Below are 19,668 nucleotides of genomic sequence, written 5' to 3' on the forward strand. Positions count from 1 at the left end.
CAGTCACGGAGTTGTTGTGAAGCCACTCCTTCGTTATTTTAGCTGTGTGCTTAGGGTCATTGTCTTGTTGGAAGGTAAACCTTCGGCCCAGTCTGAGGTCCAGAGCACTCTGGAGAAGGTTTTTGTCCCGGATATCCCTGTACTTGGCCGCATTCATCTTTCCCTCGATTGCAACCAGTCGTCCTGTCCCTGCAGCTGAAAAACACCCCCACAGCATGATGCTGCCACCACCATGCTTCACTGTTGGGACTGTATTGGACAGGTGATGAGCAGTGCCTGGTTTTCTCCACACATACCGCTTAGAATTAAGGCCAAAAAGTTCTATTTTGGTCTCATCAGACCAGAGAATCTTATTTATCACCATCTTGGAGTCCTTCAGGTGTTTTTTAGCAAACTCCATGCGGGCTTTCATGTGTCTTACACTGAGGAGAGGCTTCCGTCGGGCCACTCTGCCATAAAGCCCCAAATGGTGGAGGGCTGCAGTGATGGTTGACTTTCTACAACTTTCTCCCATCTCCTGACTTCATCTCTGGAGCTCAGCCACAGTGATCTTTGGGTTCTTCTTTACCTCTTTCACCAAGGCTCTTCTCCCCCGATAGCTCAGTTTGGCCGGACGGCCAGCTCTAGGAAGGGTTCTGGTCGTCCCAAACGTCTTCCATTTGAGGATTATGGAGGCCACTGTGCTCTTAGGAACCTTAAGTGCAGCAGAAATCTTTTTGTAACCTTGGCCAGATCTGTGCCTTGCCACAATTCTGTCTCTGAGCTCTTCAGGCAGTTCCTTTGACCTCATAATTCTCATTTGCTCTGACATGCATTGTGATCTGGAAGGTCTTATATAGACAGGTGTGTGGCTTTCCTAATCAAGTCCAATCAGTATAATCAAACACAGCTGGACTCAAATGAAGGTATAGAACCATCTCAAGGATGATCAGAAAAAATTGAAAACACCTGAGTTAAATATATGAGTGTCACAGCAAAGGGTCTGAATACTTAGGACCATGTGATATTTCAGTTTTTCTTTTTTAATAAATCTGCAACAATGTCAACAATTCTGTGTTTTTCCGTCAATATGGGGAGCTGTGTGTACATTCATGAGGAAGAAGAATGAACTTATTTGATTTTAGCAAATGGCTGCAATATAACAAAGAGTGAAAAATTTAAGGGGGTCTTAATACTTTCCGTACCCACTGTGTATATATATATATATATATATATATATATATATATATATATATATATATATATATATATATATATATATATAGAGAGAGAGAGAGAGAGAGAGAGAGAGAGAGAGACCCATTTGTTTAGCAAAAATGACACTGTAGCACTACAATTTTTTTCAATCATTGTAACTGAGAATAGTGGACAAATTGCTCAATCTGTACTATATCTTCTTTAGGTGTGCTTGCCTGGATTCTTCAGAATGGCTCCTGTTTTAACAGGACAAAGAACTGGACCAACCCTTGGGACATGTGTACCTTGCCAATGCAATGGGCACAGTAACATGTGTGACTCAAACACTTCTGTTTGTCAGGTATGATTTATTCTCAGTCACAACCCCTGCCTCTGAATAATCCACATTTTAGGGTTCTCCACTTTCTGCTAAGAGTAGAAAAATCAAATTAAAATTCTTAAAAAGCACAAAATGTACACTTTGTGTTAGTAAGTTGTTATAGTGTAGCCAGCACAGTTGTTAATTAGCATGCATTACTTTACTTTATTATACCTATAGTAAACTAGTAAATACCCTTCTTGATCATAGTCAACATAAAACTACAGATCTCTCCATGGCTTAGGTGACAGGGAAGATAAAGACTTTGGAGTATAAGAAACAAAATAAATACATATTGTAATATATATATTCTTATAGACCCATTGCCATGACCAAGAACAATCATTCTGGCTAGTTACAGAATTAAGTTGCATCAGAACAGGCTAAGAAAGAACTAGTACAGTAGTTATATTTTTGGAGTCAGAGCTTTTAGCAAGCAAACAGTAAGCTACACAGTTGGGACATCACCCTAATCTTGACTTAAGTGCAATAAAGTTTTACATTTGCAAGACTGGGACATGGCTCTGTTTCTCCATCTTATTTAACCACTTCCAGGCCAGTTCTGACATTCCCCATCCACATAGAAAACTACCTAGAACCACCAAACAGTGTATATATATATATACACCAAGATGACCGATTATTAATAAAATATGATGTTACGCTAAAGTCACACTTTAAAATTACATCTGCCTGTGGAACGGCACCAAACTACAGTACCTAAAAATCCCCTCCTTCCACCTGTAAAAGTAATTCAGTGGCTTCTTAGTTGCTAGGTTTACTTTTACATTAAAGGGAATCCCTAGCACTAATAAAAATTAGTTGTTGATCATTGCTACAGCCACAGGGATGATCTAGACATCACCCTTCTAATCTGGTACATCGCTAGGCGGAAAGTGGTTAAAGCTGAATCTGCAAATGCAAACACAGATACCGACACATAGCATAGGATTAGTCTGATTTTCTGAGTGTACATATAGACATATAAAAGGAATAAAGTACAAACAGAAATACAGAGGCTACCTAGACTTTCTTCTGAAAAATATCCATAGGACCAAGCAGTACACAGGCATCCATATGGACCAACCAACTGCAATGTAAACCTGAGTGAATGATTAGTGTTCAATTTTACCAGCTAAAAGAAAAAAGGGGTGGAAAGAAGAAAAAAAATGGAGAAAAGGAACAGAGTGAGTAAGAAGGGGAAGGAAGGGGAAGGAAGGGGGAGGACTAGATGGCAGAGGGTTACGACTCCGAGTTCCTTATGGAAAGATGACAAAATATAATATAGGAGCATAACCTATTAATCCTATGATGTAGGTATAGAAGAGTCTAAGAATTTTGACAGTTTTGTGTGCAACTTCAGCCTTTGTTATTCTTAATAAAGGTTAACCTTAAAATGTTGATCTACCAACAATAACAATAAGATCTGTGCATGTATTTAGATGTAGCTTTTTTTATTTCCAGGGCTGTAAACACAACACTACAGGTGATCACTGTGAGAGGTGTGCTCTGGGTTTCTATGGCACTGTAAAAGGATTCCCTGATGACTGCAAACCATGTGCTTGTCCCCTACGTATTGCAAGCAACAAGTAAGTAAAATTGTATAAGAGTAAGCAGTGCCTTTCTCATCAAATATACAAAGTATATTACAAAAAGGTTTGGAAAAATGTGTTTAATATTATAAATAACATCTAATTCTGGACACTCAGAGTAGAAAAAGAAAATACCCCTCTGATTGCATTGTTTGGTAAATGGGAATTTAAACATAAAGATATAATTGTGTCCATAGAGCACCAATATGTTTGTGTAATACAAATTAGAGTTTACCAGGAGGAGTTGGTGAAATCTACAAGCATGGCTTCTGTTATAAGAGAAACCAAGGAACTAAACAGACTGGGATTTCTTCCTACGTAATATGCAGTAGAATCAGAACTATCTGTAAGGTAGCAATTATTTTTCATCAGAAAATAATACCTTCCATGAATAGTGTACTGGACATTACTGTATGATCTATGTTATGCCAGCCTCTGTGCCAGCCATTTTCTTTGGAAACAACAATGGTCATCCTGGTCAATTGAGTTGATGTCGAGTGAGCTAGATCCAGTGAATTAAAAATAATAATGCTTTGAAAAGTAACTGAGCAAATGCTTTTTTTATTTGTTTTATTTTGTTAAATTGCCAAAAACCCACATGCAATATAGTTATGAAAACAATATGTTCCAGATGAAAGACCCATAGCCAGCCAGTGCAAAAAATCAGGTAGATTGGAAAGCCTATAAAAAAAAAAGAACTAAACCTGAAAAAGTTTGTCTCGACATGAAGGATTAAAAAACCAATAAGCATGAAGAAGTTAATTATGTCATCAGAGTGTACCTTTTCAGAGGTTATGTAATGATTTTGTAGGTTGATGTTATAAATATTAAGTGAAAATATAATAAGATAAACTAAAGAATATAGAGGAGTGAGAAGTCATTTAATCAAAAGCCGACTATAAGCTTTACAGTACACAAACATAATCTTATTTATTTGCGCTTGTAAACTTTTCCCTAAGCAAATTATATTCAAGCTATCATTTTCAAAAGTGTTTTGTTCCTGTACACTCAGCACTTCAATATGGTTATAAGCTGTAGATCTATTTTTACGGAGTTGAAATTGTGTTGGATAATGAGTTTGAGAGTTGTAGATCAATTTGTTTACATTTTTGCAAAGTAGTAATTTTATTACCTATTCAGACTCTATTGATTTAATTTTTAAGTGAGTAAATGTGCAGTGCTGAATGTACTGATACTGGGGAACAGCCTGGAAAGCACCAAGTAGCAATCAGTCGTAGATGAGTCTGCATTTAGCAAAGATCCTGAAAGATGGTTTCTAGAGCTAAATAAAAATGAGTCACAGTGATATCTTCTCAGTTTTGGAAGACACCATACAGATTTTTCAATTACTTTGTCAATAAAAAAAAAAAAGAATAAGTTTCTGTATTTAGTTAGGGAACAGGTTTCCTACTTGGTGATTTCTTTAAAAACAGATTTTCATTTTATATAAAAAATACATAAATAACATTTAAATGTAAAACCTAAAGGGGGTAGAATTTTTTTATATAGTAGGTGGATACTTTATAGGTGCAACAACAACATGCATTTACTATATTATTTGTTACACAGCCAAACAGATGTATGCTGCACTCTCAGCAACCACATACACAGTACTGTGCCTATCATAGGAGCTTGAAAATCACAATAAAATATAGAATAGTAATATTACTAAAAGCATTCCATTGTGTCCAAAGGTGATCATAAATGGCTATAAATGCAAACATCATTTTAAAATAGGGATAATCCTAAGATTTGGTCTGAACACAGGCTGTTAGCTGTGTTGGCAGCTGTGGCTGTTTGGGCTTTCAGATAGAATTCCCAGCCATGAAGGCAAATAATTTGGGGACAGTTAAAATAAAATAAAAAATGGCACATTGGTTAGACCCAAATTAATACCAGTGCATTCAGGTCTAGTAAGAATGTTAAAGGGAACAATCCGCAAAAAAATAAAAAAAATGGAAGACGTGAAGTCAACCCTGAATTCCCTTTGGGTTTGGTATAGATTTAAGGGGAAACCCATCAAAAATGGAAAGAAAAAAGTGTGTAGCCCCCCCAAAAAAATACATACCAGATCCTTATCCAAGCATGCAGCCTGTGTGGCCAGGATAGAGGACATGTGTATGTGCCCCCCAAACCATACCAGATAATGACATGCCCTCAACATGAGGGAGGTACCTTGGGGATCCACTCTAGAAAAGCATCTTGTATCCATTTTGATGAGTACAAGGGCCTCTTTCACAGAACCCTGGCCCAGTAGTTGTGGTGGTTTGTGGGTGGGGTGGGGGGCTTTTCAGAATCTGAAAGTCGCCTTTAAAATTAAAGGGGCCCTCAAATAATGTTCTCCCTATTTGATTGAGTAGGGTTACATCGTATCCCTACTCATTCACAAACTAATTGTAAAAAAAAAAAGAAAAGAAAAAAAAAACCCACACACTTTTTATAAGTCCTTAAAAAAAAATCCCACAATGTACATCCATCAGTAAATGCAAAAATAAATCCACACTAGGCCACCAGAGATGTATAGTAACGTAGTAGAACTACTTAAGTACCGAAATGCGGTATCTGTACTTTCCTGGAGTAGAATTTTTTTCTCCTACTTCTACTTTTACTTCACTACATTTTTTCGATGATTTCGATACTTCTACTCCGATATTTTTTTTTTTGTGCTGCATAGTTACTCGTTACAATTATAAAAATTACCACTGCCAGAACAGTAGATGGCAGGTTGCATAAAGCTCAAAAAAATGTGTATAATGTCATTTGTAAATCAGCGCATACGAAAATAAAGGCTGTGTATAATAAAAGCTGCTATACCAAATCTTTCCAATAAAAAGAAAATATGAAACAAACAAATAAATGGTGCTACAGCGCTTAAAGTGCATCAAGAAACTACTAACAAACACAGGTTAATCATTTGAATAAATCATTTGAAATAATAAAAAACAATATAAAGTTCAAACTTTTGACTTCTTTCTTTAATAACTACATAACACAGTACTTGTACTTCTACTTTCAGTACTTGAGTAGAAATTTTTTTTCAAAACTACTGGTACTTTTTACTTTTAGTACTTAAGTAGCAAATTTTTTGAAAAAACTACTTGCAATACTTAAGTAAAAAAAATGTTGAATACTTTAGTACTTCTACTTAAGTAACTTTTTCTGCGAGCACTTCCACTTCTACTTAAGTCACTTTTTGATCGAGCACTTGTACTTTTACTCAAGTAGAAATTTTGAGTACTTTATACAAGTCTGTAGGCCACTAATGAAAGTACATATAATATAAGCAGCCACTTTGGCAACTGTGATACCAGTTCAAAAAATAAATAAAACGTAAGCATGACTAAATAACAGGTGTACAACCACCCTACAAACAATATACGCTGCTCAAAAAAACCCTTTTTAATTAGAGTATAACATCAAGTAAATTACACTCCTGGGATATTGATCTGGTCAGTTAAGTAGCAGAGGGGGTTGATATTAGTTTCAGCTGCTTTGATGTTAATAAAATTAACAACAGGTGCACTAGATGGGCAACAATAAGACCTCCAAAATAGGAATGTTTTATGGGTGGGGGCCTCTGACATTTTTTTCCCTACTCATATTTTCTGACTGTTTTCACTAGTTTCACATTTGGCCAGAGTCAGTGCCCCTACTGGTAGCATGAGGCAATAACTGGACCCTATAGAGGTTGCACAGGCAGTCCAAATCATCCAGGATGGCACATCAATGTGTGCCATTGCCAAAATATTTGTGTCTCCCAGCTCAATTTTAAGAGCATGGAGGAGATTCCAGGAGAAAGGCAGTTACTCTAGCAGAGCTGAACAGGGTCGTAGAAGGTCCTTAACTTATCAGCAGGACCTGTATCTGCTCCTTTGTGCAAGGAGGAACAGGATTAGCTATGGCAGAGCCCTACAAAATGACCTCCATCAGGCCACTGGTTTTATTGTCTCTGACCAAACAATCAGAAACAGACTTCATGAGGGTGGCCTGAGGGCCCGACATCCTCTAGAGTACCCTCTGCTGACTGCCTGGCACCATGGAGCTGGAGTGACATTTGCCATTAAACACCAGAGTTGTCAGGTCTGCTGCTGGTGCCCTGTGCTTTTCACAGATGAGAGCAGGCTCACCCTGAGCACATGTGACAGACATAATATGGTCTGGAGAAGCCATGGGGAACACTATGCTGCCTATAACATCATTCAGCATGACCGGTTTGGTGGTCTGTCAATGATGGTCTGGGGAGGCACAGACCTCTACAGGCTAGACAATGGCACCCTGACTGCCATTAGGTATCGGGATGAAATCCTTGAACCCATTGTCAGACCCTATGCTGGTGCAGTGCATCCTGGGTTCCTCCTGGTGCATCACAATGCCCGGCCTCATATGGGAAAAGTATGCAGCCAGTTGCTGGGGGATGAGGGAATTGATACTATTGAATGGCCCCCACACTCGCCTGACCTAAATCTAATAAAACACCTCTGGGACATTATGTTTTGGTTCATCCGACCCCGCCAGGTTGCACCTCAGTCTGTTCAGGAGCTCAGTGATGCCCTGGTCCAGATCTGTGAAGAAATACCCTTAGGACACCATCCGTCGTCTCATTAGGAGCATGCCCCGACATTGTTAGTTGCATACAAGCACATGGGGACCATACAAACTACAAATGAACCATTTAGAGTTGCTGCAATGAAATTTCAGTAAAATGGATTAGCCTGCTGCATTATGTTTTTACTTAGATTTTTGGGGTGCCTTTGAATTCAGCCCTCTGTAGGGTGATAATTTTCAATTCCAATTAACCAATGAGGCATCCTTTTATTCCTAACACATTACCCAGTCCATATCAGTATAGATATCCAGCATGAGATGCAGTACCATTCACATCTCTTGTGTTTTCAAAGTGTTCCTTTACTTTTTTTGAGCAGTGTATATCAAAGTAGAAGAATAAAAAACAAATATAAAGCACAAATATGCAAGACAAATTTCATATGGCAAGCCCATACACACATAGACCCAGTTAAAACATGCAAAATGTTTATCAAATACAGTGCAAAAACCAGTCCATTCATGTGCACAGTTAGTCTCAGAACTCAGGTGACGTACTAAAGGACAGGCAGAACTTTTGCAATCTATAGTGCACAAACCAGTTTACAGTGCAAAAACCAGTCCATTCAAGTATCACAGTAGGTCCCAAAACTCAAGTGACATACTGAAGGACAGGCAGAGCGTTTGACATCTACTGACATATGTGCACATCTATAGGATGCTTAACAATACTGTATGTCTCAGCATTCCAGGTGTCACTTACTATATATGACCATAATGCTTGTTCCTAACATATGGCTACTGAGATGGGGAAGCCATTTAGATGTTTCCTGTTTTTCTTTTTTTGGCTAGCTAGAGAAAATTCAGCTTCACTGGCTTAATGCCCAGGGTTCCTGTTATGATATTTTTTGGGATTTCATAGTTTTAGTGCCCCCATTGGAATATGTCTTTTTTATTATCCCTTTTGGCAATTACGTTTTAAGGTAATATTCATGTGTGCTCCTGTCTATTAATAGCTGTATTGCAAAAGAAAAAAAGTCTTTTGTTTACTTCAGCTCAAACTTCAGTTCACACAAACGACTGAATGAGACTGAGGAGTGGTTGATCCCTTGAGGCCCTCTTGCTCTGCTCAGATGGACAGTTTCAGTAAGAGAGACAGTCTGAACCATCTAGAAAGCCAACAATATTTGTTAATGTTTATTTTGGATAATTTTCTCCAAAAGCTTTATGGTCAAAATACGTTATGGTCAGCTATGCATGCTATAATACAACACATTACCAATGTTTGAGAAGGTGTTTTTTAGGCCACAAATGGCTCCACTTCCTTTCTAAATTACATTGTCACATGACCAACAATAGATATATTTTACAATGCAGTCAATTCTATAACTCAATGGCACTTGTGTACAGTAAAAACATTTGGGCCTTAGTTTATAGAGAATTTCACAATAAACATTCTAAATTGAAATATATTGTTTGAATGAAGAGTTAAAATATAAAAACCTCCCAGTGTTGTACATTATTGAAAAAAAAAAAAACCCAGGTCCATTTGTTTTCTTGTAAAGTGTTGTTTCCAAAGGTCGGCATTAGTAATTGCCTTGCTACATATTTCTAATCAACACATAAATGGAGAAGGGTAGGTTTAATCAGCAAGACCTTGCTTTTTACAATATCCCCAGTAAATGAAAACACCAAAGGCTAAATGTATTAGAATACTAATTATTCTTGGTACATTTCTCCAAAAAGCTCATTGAAATTATCAAGGCTATTGTCATATAATGAGTCATTTAGAAAATAATAAGTAAATATCTTCAAGTGGTATGTCATACATGCATTTGCATGCCCTGAATAATTAAATAGTTTAAAAAAGAAATAAATGCAGAAGGCTATAATTGGCAACATAAAATAATTTTAAATGCATCCATAAGAAAATATCACATATGACAAAAGGCATATGAAACAGCATTTTAAATTATTATTTAGTAGTATGCTTGTAGCATTCAATGTCCATTTCAATGCTATCGGGGTGAAAATATTGTTTGAGGATTTTATTGGTATGTCCAACAGCCATGTGCTACCCAAACCTTCAGTTTTAGGCAAAATTTACTCATAAGTGAGGGTTGGATAGTAAACATGTATTTATATTTAGTGCTGTATCTCTTACACTGCTACCTGAGGCATAAGGGTTTCCTACTGTAAAAAATGGCCCCATTGTACTTACAACCAAGGACATATCTGTATGCTAGGGAAAACATTTATACAAAGAAACTTGAACAGTTTGAAGTGTCACATGTGCAGTCTAGTGTTACATTAAGTAAAACAATATTTACATTACACTGACAGGGCATGAGTAGATCGATTGAAGAAGGTCTCAAAGGCACCACATCCCAAATGGATAGAACACAGGAATAGAAGAATTGCTCTCGAAAACAAATGAGAGCTAGGATTTCTAAGGTGCCAATAACATATTAAAACTCAATATTTTTTATTTTTGTATTTTAAAAGCCCATATAAATGACCACATATTAAAACCATAGGATCAATCTATTTTCAATATCCATTGAATGAGTTAATTGTGATAAAAAATCACAGTGTAGTAATCCCGACATGTTTCGTCATTGATTTGGTTTCTTCAGGGGATATATTTTGCTACATCTAAAATAAATAAATAAAAAAAAAGAAAACAAAATAAATATACAGATACATGTGAATAAGAAAGTTGAATTAATTGATATAGGTAAAAGCATGTGGATAGACAATAATACAATGGTATAAATAATTATTCAATATTGTAAAACAATGTAATTCTACATAACAATCAACAACAACATATTGCAATTGGACATACAGCTAAAGATTGTTCAAGAGCATCTTACCAAAAGATTACACTGACTGGTCAGGTGATGAGCCAATCAGCACCAAAATATAGATAGCAAGCTGGTTGAAGCATACATGAACAGAGCCATAACAGTCCAAAAGTATGTTAGGTGATGCAGTAGTACAGGATATATGATTCATGATGATCAAAATACCCAATAAAGATCTTTCAACAACATGTGGCTAAATTGATTAACCATTTTCATGGCCATATTTCAAATATGTAATAATGTGCATGTCTGGTGCATATACAGTGGCATGGACTGAGTGGTCAATGATCTGTGCTTTTCATTGGGACAGACCCTTCCTGATCTCTTTTATGCACCAACAAGTGGATTTTAAGAGCTGCATTATAAATAGGTTTTACTGTTGGCTTATAAAACATCTAATTCTACCTTTGCCAATTCTTTGGAGCTTAACTTTGTGATTTTGGATTATTTTTAATATTTAAAAAAAATGTAATGTCTTGCATTTGTTTTATCTCCACACCCCCCCCCCCCCCACCCCCACCTTATTATTATTATTATTTCATAAAAAACACACTTGGTATAGCTGAGCATATATAAAATATAAGGCTTCTATGAGGAGGGTACCACCTGCAATTGGAAGGCTGAGGTTTTTTTTTCCTGATATTTTGTAACCAAAGCTACTTTAAGACAACAGTTGGCCAGGTCCTGAACTGTGTACCCTATCAAATTTTTCCTAGAAAACTAATCAGTACATTTTAGTCTGCCAATCTGTGCTACAATTTGGGACATACACATGTTAGGTTAATGTTTAATGTTCATTGTATTTACTATATCCAGCCTAGATTAACAAATATGCAATTTTCGCATTCTCAAAGTCAACCAAGACAATCAACATGCCTTTTATATTCATCCCATGCAACAATGGGGTTGGGGGGCACTTAACTGGCCTAGACTTGCACATGGCACTCTCAAATAGCCAACAGACTGCATGAACTGGAATATAGCAAACCAGTAGGTAATACTGGTTTTGTTTTATAGCAATAGCAACTTTGCAAAAGTCTGGTGAGTGTAAGGCAGTTTCTCTAAATATGCTCCTAAGGTGCTCGTAATTTGCAACTCAATTTACTTGAAAAAAGGAAACATGTTAAAATATTATTTTACCGCTTGGAATAATAAAAGTCGTGGTTCAACATTTTTGTAGCTCCATAAAGTAAAACACTCTTAGTATACAAAAATACCCATCTTGGCAATGGCTTAAGAAATCAATTTGTTTTTTTTTTTTTGTTTATGAACATTTTTTCTGCCATCCACATTAAAAAACAAAGAGGTAGGTGTTAAGGTTTGAAGTGCTTTTAAATGCTTTTTCAATTTTCTTTGTTCGCCCAGCATTTACTTCAATGTTCAATGTATCTTGAGCCATCAACTTCATAGACTGTAATGCACACAGCACCTCATTATTTTTTTCACTACCAAAAGCAAACTAGGCAGACTGTTCAAGCAATAATAAAAAAAAAAAAAAAAAACATGATTTAGATGCCTGAAGGATGTCTAAATGTTCTGATGTTTCCATACACAAATAATAGGAAAAAAAATCACACAACACTATAAACTGTTGATATTTTACCTTGCAGTTATAGTAATAGATGTGCAGTTTACATAATTATTAATAACCAATAGTTAACTCTTTCATATGATACAATAAATCATTACAAAAGTATACAGTGCAAAGTAGAAATAGTAAAGTCTACCCTTTACTAAGGTCTTTTACCAAATAAAAAGTTGAGTTGTCTTTTTTAACCACTTCAAGACCTAACTGTTTTACCCCCTTTCCTGCCCAGACCATTTTTCAGATTTCAGCACTGTCAAACTTCGACTGACATTTACTTAACCATACAACACTGTACCCAAATGCATTTTATATATTTTTTAGAGACAGATCGATTTTTCTTTTGATGGCATAATCACCACTGGATTTTTTTTTTTTTGCTATTTTTGTAAAAAAGACAAAAAATGTATGTAAAATCATGCTGATGTTAACGGGGGCTAAAACCTAGAAGCTGATTGTTTACCCGATTCTGTGTGCTCCAGTCTTAGTAAATCTCCCCCAATATACTCTCAAAAGCATGTATTATTCTGTGTGATGGCTGATAAAGTATCGATAGTACTGAAATCCTTTTAATCACTTGGAATGTGTCTGGCCTTCAATGTGGGCAGTGTGTAAAAGTTAACCGTTTGGTCATTTGAATGGCAGCAGATGGCTAAATAATTGCAAACATTAAGAAAGTCAGGTATTTCAAAGTTATCCTTTCCCTTTTAGACCATTATTAAAGTAGCTTTCTCAGAAATATTGTATGTTTGAGAGAGTAATGGTTCATTTAAACTTATTTTTATAGCATTTTAGCATATGAGCTTACTGTTTCTTTTTTTTTTATTTAAAATGTTTCCATACAATTCACGAAATATAACAACAGCTGTAGCAAAAATATACTTATACTCTAAGCAAAATGGTATCCTCAGCAGATAACGGCTGCTGGCGAGGAGGGTGGGGGGTGAGTAGAGGGGAAGGGGGAGGAAATGCCTCAGTGGTTCACGAGGCTGGAAGGTGAACATGAAAACGGGGGTGGTGTCTCGGGCGAGACTCTGAAGTTGAACCTGTAATGAGCCATAGTGGGGTCAGTCTGGGGGAAAGTATAGGTGATATAACTGTCCCATTTCTCGGAGAACGATTCCCTTGAAGAGGGGGCTGAAAAGTCCGTATTGGTGTTGTCTATGGTAAGAAGTGTGGAGAGCTCTGATCTAACCCGAGTGAGAGATGGGGGAGATGTGGAAATCCAGTTGCTTAGGATAGTCCTCCTGCCGATTAGTAAACAAGAAAGGATCCACATTCCGGGTGGCTTCGTAGGTGTGCTAGACCATTTTTGGAGGCGTTTGTCCCAATAGCCGAACAGGAGTAGCATAGGGTCCTTGGGTAAGCTGATCTTGGTCACGTCCTTTATGAATGAAAGGATTTGGTCCCAGAAGTTGTTTATACCGGGGCAGGACCAAAACTTGTGGTGTAGTGAGGGCCTTTCTGCCGCACATAGAGGGCACTTGTGAGCATCCGGAATAGTTTTGTCCGATAAAAAAGGAATATGCGCCCGATGGAAGATCTTTAGTTGGGTCTCTTTCCATATTGAGTTAGGCGTTAGAGCAAGGGTAGTTTTGAGGCCTTTGATCATATTGGGCAGTGTGTCATCGCCTGGGAAGTCCTTAAGCCAGTTGGAGGCAGTGGAGGTGGACAATGCCGGCGGGCATTGTTTCAAGAGGGGCTTGTAGATCGAGGAAATAGTAAAGGCGTCAGCATCCAGCAGGGAGTCAATTAATGACATTTTAAAGCGGGTCTCTGGTCTCCCAGTTGTTGAAGAGAGATAGTGGATGCATTGCATCCAGTAGAAAATGTCCTTGTCCTGAACACCGAATTTGTCCTTAATGATACGGAAGGGAAGGGGGGTACCCGAGCTGGTGTCGCATAGTTGTCCAAAGGTCAGCAAACCCTTCTCCTCCCATTGGTGAAACACGGATTGGGTCAAGCCTGGAGTGAAGGTCGGATTACCCCGTATCGGAAGGAATTTGGAAAAGTGTATTGGCAATTTCAAGAGTTTGCGTACCTCCCTCCACGCTATAGCAGTGTCCCTCAGGAGTAGATTTTGACGTAGTTCCGGGCAAAGTGTCGCCCACTTAGCGTGCAAGAGGGCAGTTAGGGAGAGTGGACTGGCCATCTGAGACTCAAGCTCATAGTTGGAATATTGTGAGGTCTGTGATACCCAGTCCAAAGCCGCCCTGAGCAAACAAGACAGGTTATACATTCTCAGATTAGGCAGGTTGATGCCCGCGTCGCTTCTGGAGAGTTGCAATTTTTTATACGAGATTCTTGGTCTCTTTCTCCGCCATAGAAATCGGGAGAAGGCTTTCTGCAGGGTTTGCGCATCTTTATGTCTGATTAATAAGGGAAGAGTTTGTAGGAGATAGAGGAGGCAGGCAAAGCTAACCATCTTGATAAGGTGGCATCTCCCCAAAAGCGACAGCGGCAGTTCCATCCAATTGTCCAGTTCCTTCATTATTTTGGAGAATAAGGGGGGGGTAGTTCAGTGTGTAAATTGATACCGGGGTGCGCCCTATCTTAATACCTAGATAGGTAATGTGTTTGGATGCAATCATGAACGGGAATTCCCTTTCCCATGGACGGGGGGGACCTGTTCCCAATGGGAGTATTTCGCTTTTAGAATAATTTATCTTGAGACCCGAGCACTGTTTAAATCTGTCGAATGCGGAGATTATCACGGGGACATCGGCCGCAGGGTTTGAGGTAAATAGTAAAACATCTTCCACGAAAAGGGGAATGGCGCAGCTCCTGGGAGCCTATTCGTATGCCATGAAGAGGGGCTTTGGTCAGTAGATAACGGGAGAGGGGTTCGAGAGCGAGATTGAACAACAGCGGCGATAGGGGGCAGCCTTGTCTGGTGCCTTTGAATAATCTAAAATCATCCGTGAGGGCCCCCCCTACACACAATCTGGCTGAGGGTGTGAGATACATCGAGGTAATAAGATTGACGAAGGGTCCACTAAAGCCCATGCTGTTCAAGACACGACTCAGCCACTGGAAGTTGACGTTGTCAAATGCCTTTTCGGCGTCAAGAGTTACAATAGCCATGTCTCGGTCCGGATGTACACGAGCTTGGTCTAGAGCAACCAGGACCTTCCTTATGTTAACAGTAGCCGAGCGACCCTTGGTGAACCCAGATTGTGTGGGATGTATCAGATGGGGCATAATGTTGGCTAGACGGGTGGCAACAATTTTCGATAGGATCTTGACATCGAGGTTTAACAGGGATATGGGCCGGTATGAGCCCGGTTCCAGTGGATCCTTCCCTTTTTTTGAGAGAAGCTTGATGATGGCTTGGTTACCCGTCTGAAGATAGGGTCCGCCGTTCCAAATAGAAGAGTATACATCCACTAGAGTCGAAACCATACTGGGAGAGGCTGTCTTATAGAATTCCCCGGAAAGACCATCGGGGCCCGGTGACTTATTGGCTGCAAGATGTTTTATCGTCGACGCAATCTCGTCCGCCGTGATCGGAGCATTCAGTGAATCTAAATGGTCTTTGGATATTTTGGGGATTTCAGTCCCAGATAGGAAAGAGTCAGCCACTGAACTGTCCATGTCCTCGGGGGCGTACAGCGAGGTGTAAAAATCACGCATGATCCCCTGCACCCCTTGTGGGGTAGAGTCCACCGCTCCCGAATTGTTCCGTAACGATCCAATGTGTGTGGTGGACATCGGGCCCTTGCACAACCTGGCTAGCAGTTTCCCGGCCTTGTTACCGAAGCGGTGCAATGTCGCCGCGAGGTGCGCTTTGTGGATCGTTTCTACCCTGTCAGCCCAAGTGTCAAAGTCCTGTTTAGCCTCAAGCCATGCAGTGCGCGCCGTGGGGGTATCAGCCTGTATCAACGTCCGCTGAGCAGTCGTCAACCTTTCACTGGCCGTTTTGTATCCGCTATTTGTGTGCCGCTTAAAAGCCGCTGCATAAGAAATGATACGGCCTCTCAGAAAGGCCTTCCCCGCCTCCCAAAAGAGGAGAGGGGAGCTGCTATGTTGCATATTCGTCGCCGAGTATCCTTCCCACTCACGATGTAGGTACGAGGTAAAATCCGAGTTATTTTTAAGGTAGGAAGGGAATCTCCAGATTAGAGGGGTTGGGGGGGATTCCGCTAGTGTTAGGGATACTGAAACTGGGGAGTGATCTGAGATCGCTATGTCATGTATGGTGGCGTCGCGCAGGAGGGGAAGGAGGGAGTCAGTACAAAACAGGTAATTGATTCTGGTAAATAGTTTATGGGGGTGGGAGTAGAAGGAGTATTCCCGATCCGTGGGGTGCGAGTGACGCCAAACATCAGTCAGGGAGAGTGATTCTATTACCGACGCCAGCAGAGTTGGGTCAGCTCGCAGGGTGTCGTTCGGTCCCTGCCGGGGTGAGGATTTGTCCAGAACAGGGTCCATTACCGCGTTAAAGTCACCACCCGCAATACGGGGGACATCAGGAAGGGAGAGAAGCCGAGCCGCAATTGCGGCATGGAAGGAGCGGTCCAGGACATTTGGGGCGTTGGAAATGACTAGCTCAGTGTTACAAAACCGTATATGTGCGGATACATATCGCCCCTCGCTATCCGCTTCCGTGGAAAGGATTTCAACCGGGAGGCGTTTGTGGAACAATATCAGCACTCCGGCTTTGCGGCCGGAGGAGGGTGACCCTACGACCTTGCCCACCCAGAGTTTCTCCATGCGCTTCATATCTTCCTCAGGCAGATGCGATTCCTGGATAAGAGCAATGTCCGCCTTAAGCCGTTTGAGGTGGCGCAAGACTTTCATCCTCTTAACCGGGGATCGAAGGCCCTTAACATTCGAAGTCACTATAGGCATGGGATGGGAAAAAGGGGATTTATACTGGAAGCATTCAAATTTGGCCTAGCCCTACCCTGGGGCAGCATAATGGGGAAGACCAGGATGATAAGGCTGACCTGTGGAAGCTCTCGTAACCGTGAGCTCGCAGACAGGGGATAAAAGCACACCTTCATAGGGGAAAGGGGTGTGGGCGGGATGGGTGGGAAAATGGGATGGAACCGTGTATAAACACACAATGTAATACAGCAGATCAACAGTACAAACAGTAAGAACCTCTCTTTTTTCCGCATGTGTACAGCGCGGAGCCCAGCCCACCAAGCGTGCCCCCTGAGTCGAGCAAGGGTGGTGAGACCCACTGAACGGCCCGAGCGGTCATTATAGCCCGGGTTCCCAGCCATTCTTGGCATACTGGGCATCCGAGGTGTACAGAGCAGAAATAGAGCGCGAGCACATAGTGTTAAAATAAATGTGCATTAAACTATATACCTAGGCAATGGTACAAACAAAAGTGATATGCCAATGAAAACAAAACAGCATAAAGAGCAAACCTGAGAGAATGGTGGGGGAGCCCCGAGTCCTCTAGGCTTACAGCCTAGTGGGAACAGTCCCAGGCGTAGACCTAGTAGTGCAAATCATAGACAGCCGTGAGGGGGTCTTGTCAGCGCGAGACGTTCGGGCGACCAGAGCTCACCACGTCGGCATATCTTTGCCGTTTGGGAGATTCCTTTCTGGGGCTCCTTTGATCTAACGGTCTGGAAAAGGGAAGGGCTTTAGCAGATGATGATGAAGAGGGGCCCTGATCCCCCAGGCGGAGTGAGCGAACAAAAGCTTCTACTTCCTCTGGATCCTGAAACGCCATTTGGTCGCCGTTAGGTGCACGAATGCGCAAAGTCGCCGGATAGGCCAAGGTGAATTTCAGGTGTTCCTGATGCAGTTTCGAACATACGGTCTGAAAGGCTTTGCGTCTTTTTGCGACATCAACAGAATAGTCCGCAAATATCAGAATTTTCATGCCCTCAATTTGGAAATTGGAAGTTTGCCGGAACTTTTGTAAGATAGCAGACTTGTCCGCATAATTCAAATATTTTGCGATTATCGGGCGTGGGGTTTTACGATCTTCAGAGTACAGCCCCATCCTGTGGGCCCAAAGCAGCGGGGATTTTTTTGCGCAAAGTTCAGGTATAGCAGAGGGGGCAATGTTCTCTGGAATCCAAATAAATCGCAGATTACTCCGACGCGATCTGTTTTCAAGATCCTCCAGCTTATCCATTATGATGCGATTAAGCTTATCCTGGGTCTGTTCAGATCCCTGCATTTGATATAGCTCATCCTCGGCATTAGACAAGCGGGATTCAGCCTCATTGAGCCTCTTAGAGTGTGACTCCAGCTCCTTCTTTATGCTGGCCATGCCAGCAGCCACCGCTTTCTTCACTGAGGCCGAAATGGTGGGGTTTAACAGAGCCGCAACAGCTTGAGCGATTTGCTCGGTAGAGGTACCTTGCAATGTAGGGGAGAGAGCCAGTGTAGGGGCCTGCTGCGTTGTGCCCGACTGATGCTGGGTAGTGTCCATGGCTGTGAGCTCCGCGGCCGCGCCGGAGCAGGCCGAGACCGGGGCCTCGATTTGTGGAGGGGCCGGCGGAGGTCGGGGCGCGGCCTTCTCGAGGAACCGCTCCATCTGGCCGGATTTGAGGCACTACCGCCGGGTCCCTGGGTATCGATGGACCTCAGGTTGGGGGGTAGGAGCTGATCCTGGGCCGTGGGCAGATTTTTTAAGCTGGTTTCGGGGGACACGCTGCGGGAGCTGTAGAGCGCTCACCTACTCCATGCGGCGCCGGAACCGGAAGTGAGCTTACTGTTTCTGATGCTGTTATGCTGCTTTGACGCAAATGCTATTTTTACTACTTGCAATACTGTTTTCTTGTTGTCGATATATTTATATTATGATGATGATGATGATGAGGATGAGGATGATGATAACTATGATGATTATTACCATTATCTTTAAATAAATATCTCTCAGTCTGTGTAGACTGAGTGTGCCATTTTCTGTTAGGTATGTATGAAAATATGTTTGGCTCTTTTAACTAGGCCAGGCTTGCATTGTTTTAAGTATATGTTTTGACTTACCATTTTTAAATATGCAAATGAGTATTTCATCTTAAGGGCCCATCCACACTATATGCATTGGACAGCTTTGCCCAAGACAGCCCAATGCAAAGACAAAGCAAGTTTGCCCTATATCGTATTAGTTCAGTTTACAGCAAATTGCTGCATTGGTGTGAACTAAAAAAAATTGGACATGCTGCATTTATACACAGTGCAGCATGTTGTGATGCAATACACTACATCACAGTGTGCTGCGATACATTGATATGAATGAAATGTAATTTTGTGACATTTTAATAAAGTTAAATTATGCTTCCCTTAGTAAATACATCATCAAGTCAGATATGCAAGGATTTGACTGATGTCAGCATGTTGCCATTTTTTTTTTCACAACTAATAATGTTTCTCATTTTGTAACATATGGCATTGTTTTCTAGTTTCAGCCCCACATGTATCATGCAAGGAACTAATGATTACAGATGTACAGAATGCCCTCCTGGATATGAAGGCCAATACTGTGAGAGGTAAAATAGGAAATCAATAAGAATGATAAAGTTAAGTTGAGATGATAAGTACAGTAGGTGCACA

At 40.6% G+C, this 19,668-nt stretch overlaps 1 protein-coding gene across 4 annotated transcripts in view; it reads left to right on the top strand.

Moving 5' to 3' along the window:
• The window catches only part of LAMA2 (laminin subunit alpha 2), a 1,405,743-nt gene that overhangs the window by 994,748 nt on the left and 391,327 nt on the right, over positions 1–19,668 (top strand). For all 4 annotated transcript variants that reach the window (XM_082249565.1, XM_082249566.1, XM_082249567.1 and 1 more), the window contains 3 exons: positions 1,403–1,537; positions 3,020–3,144; positions 19,518–19,604. In XM_082249565.1, coding sequence (XP_082105691.1) covers positions 1,403–1,537; positions 3,020–3,144; positions 19,518–19,604 — 347 coding nt within the window. The remainder of the gene's footprint in view (positions 1–1,402; positions 1,538–3,019; positions 3,145–19,517; positions 19,605–19,668) is intronic.

Source organism: Pelophylax lessonae, assembly GCF_965119305.1.
Source record: "Pelophylax lessonae genome assembly, chromosome: 3".
Lineage (NCBI taxonomy): Eukaryota > Metazoa > Chordata > Amphibia > Anura > Ranidae > Pelophylax > Pelophylax lessonae.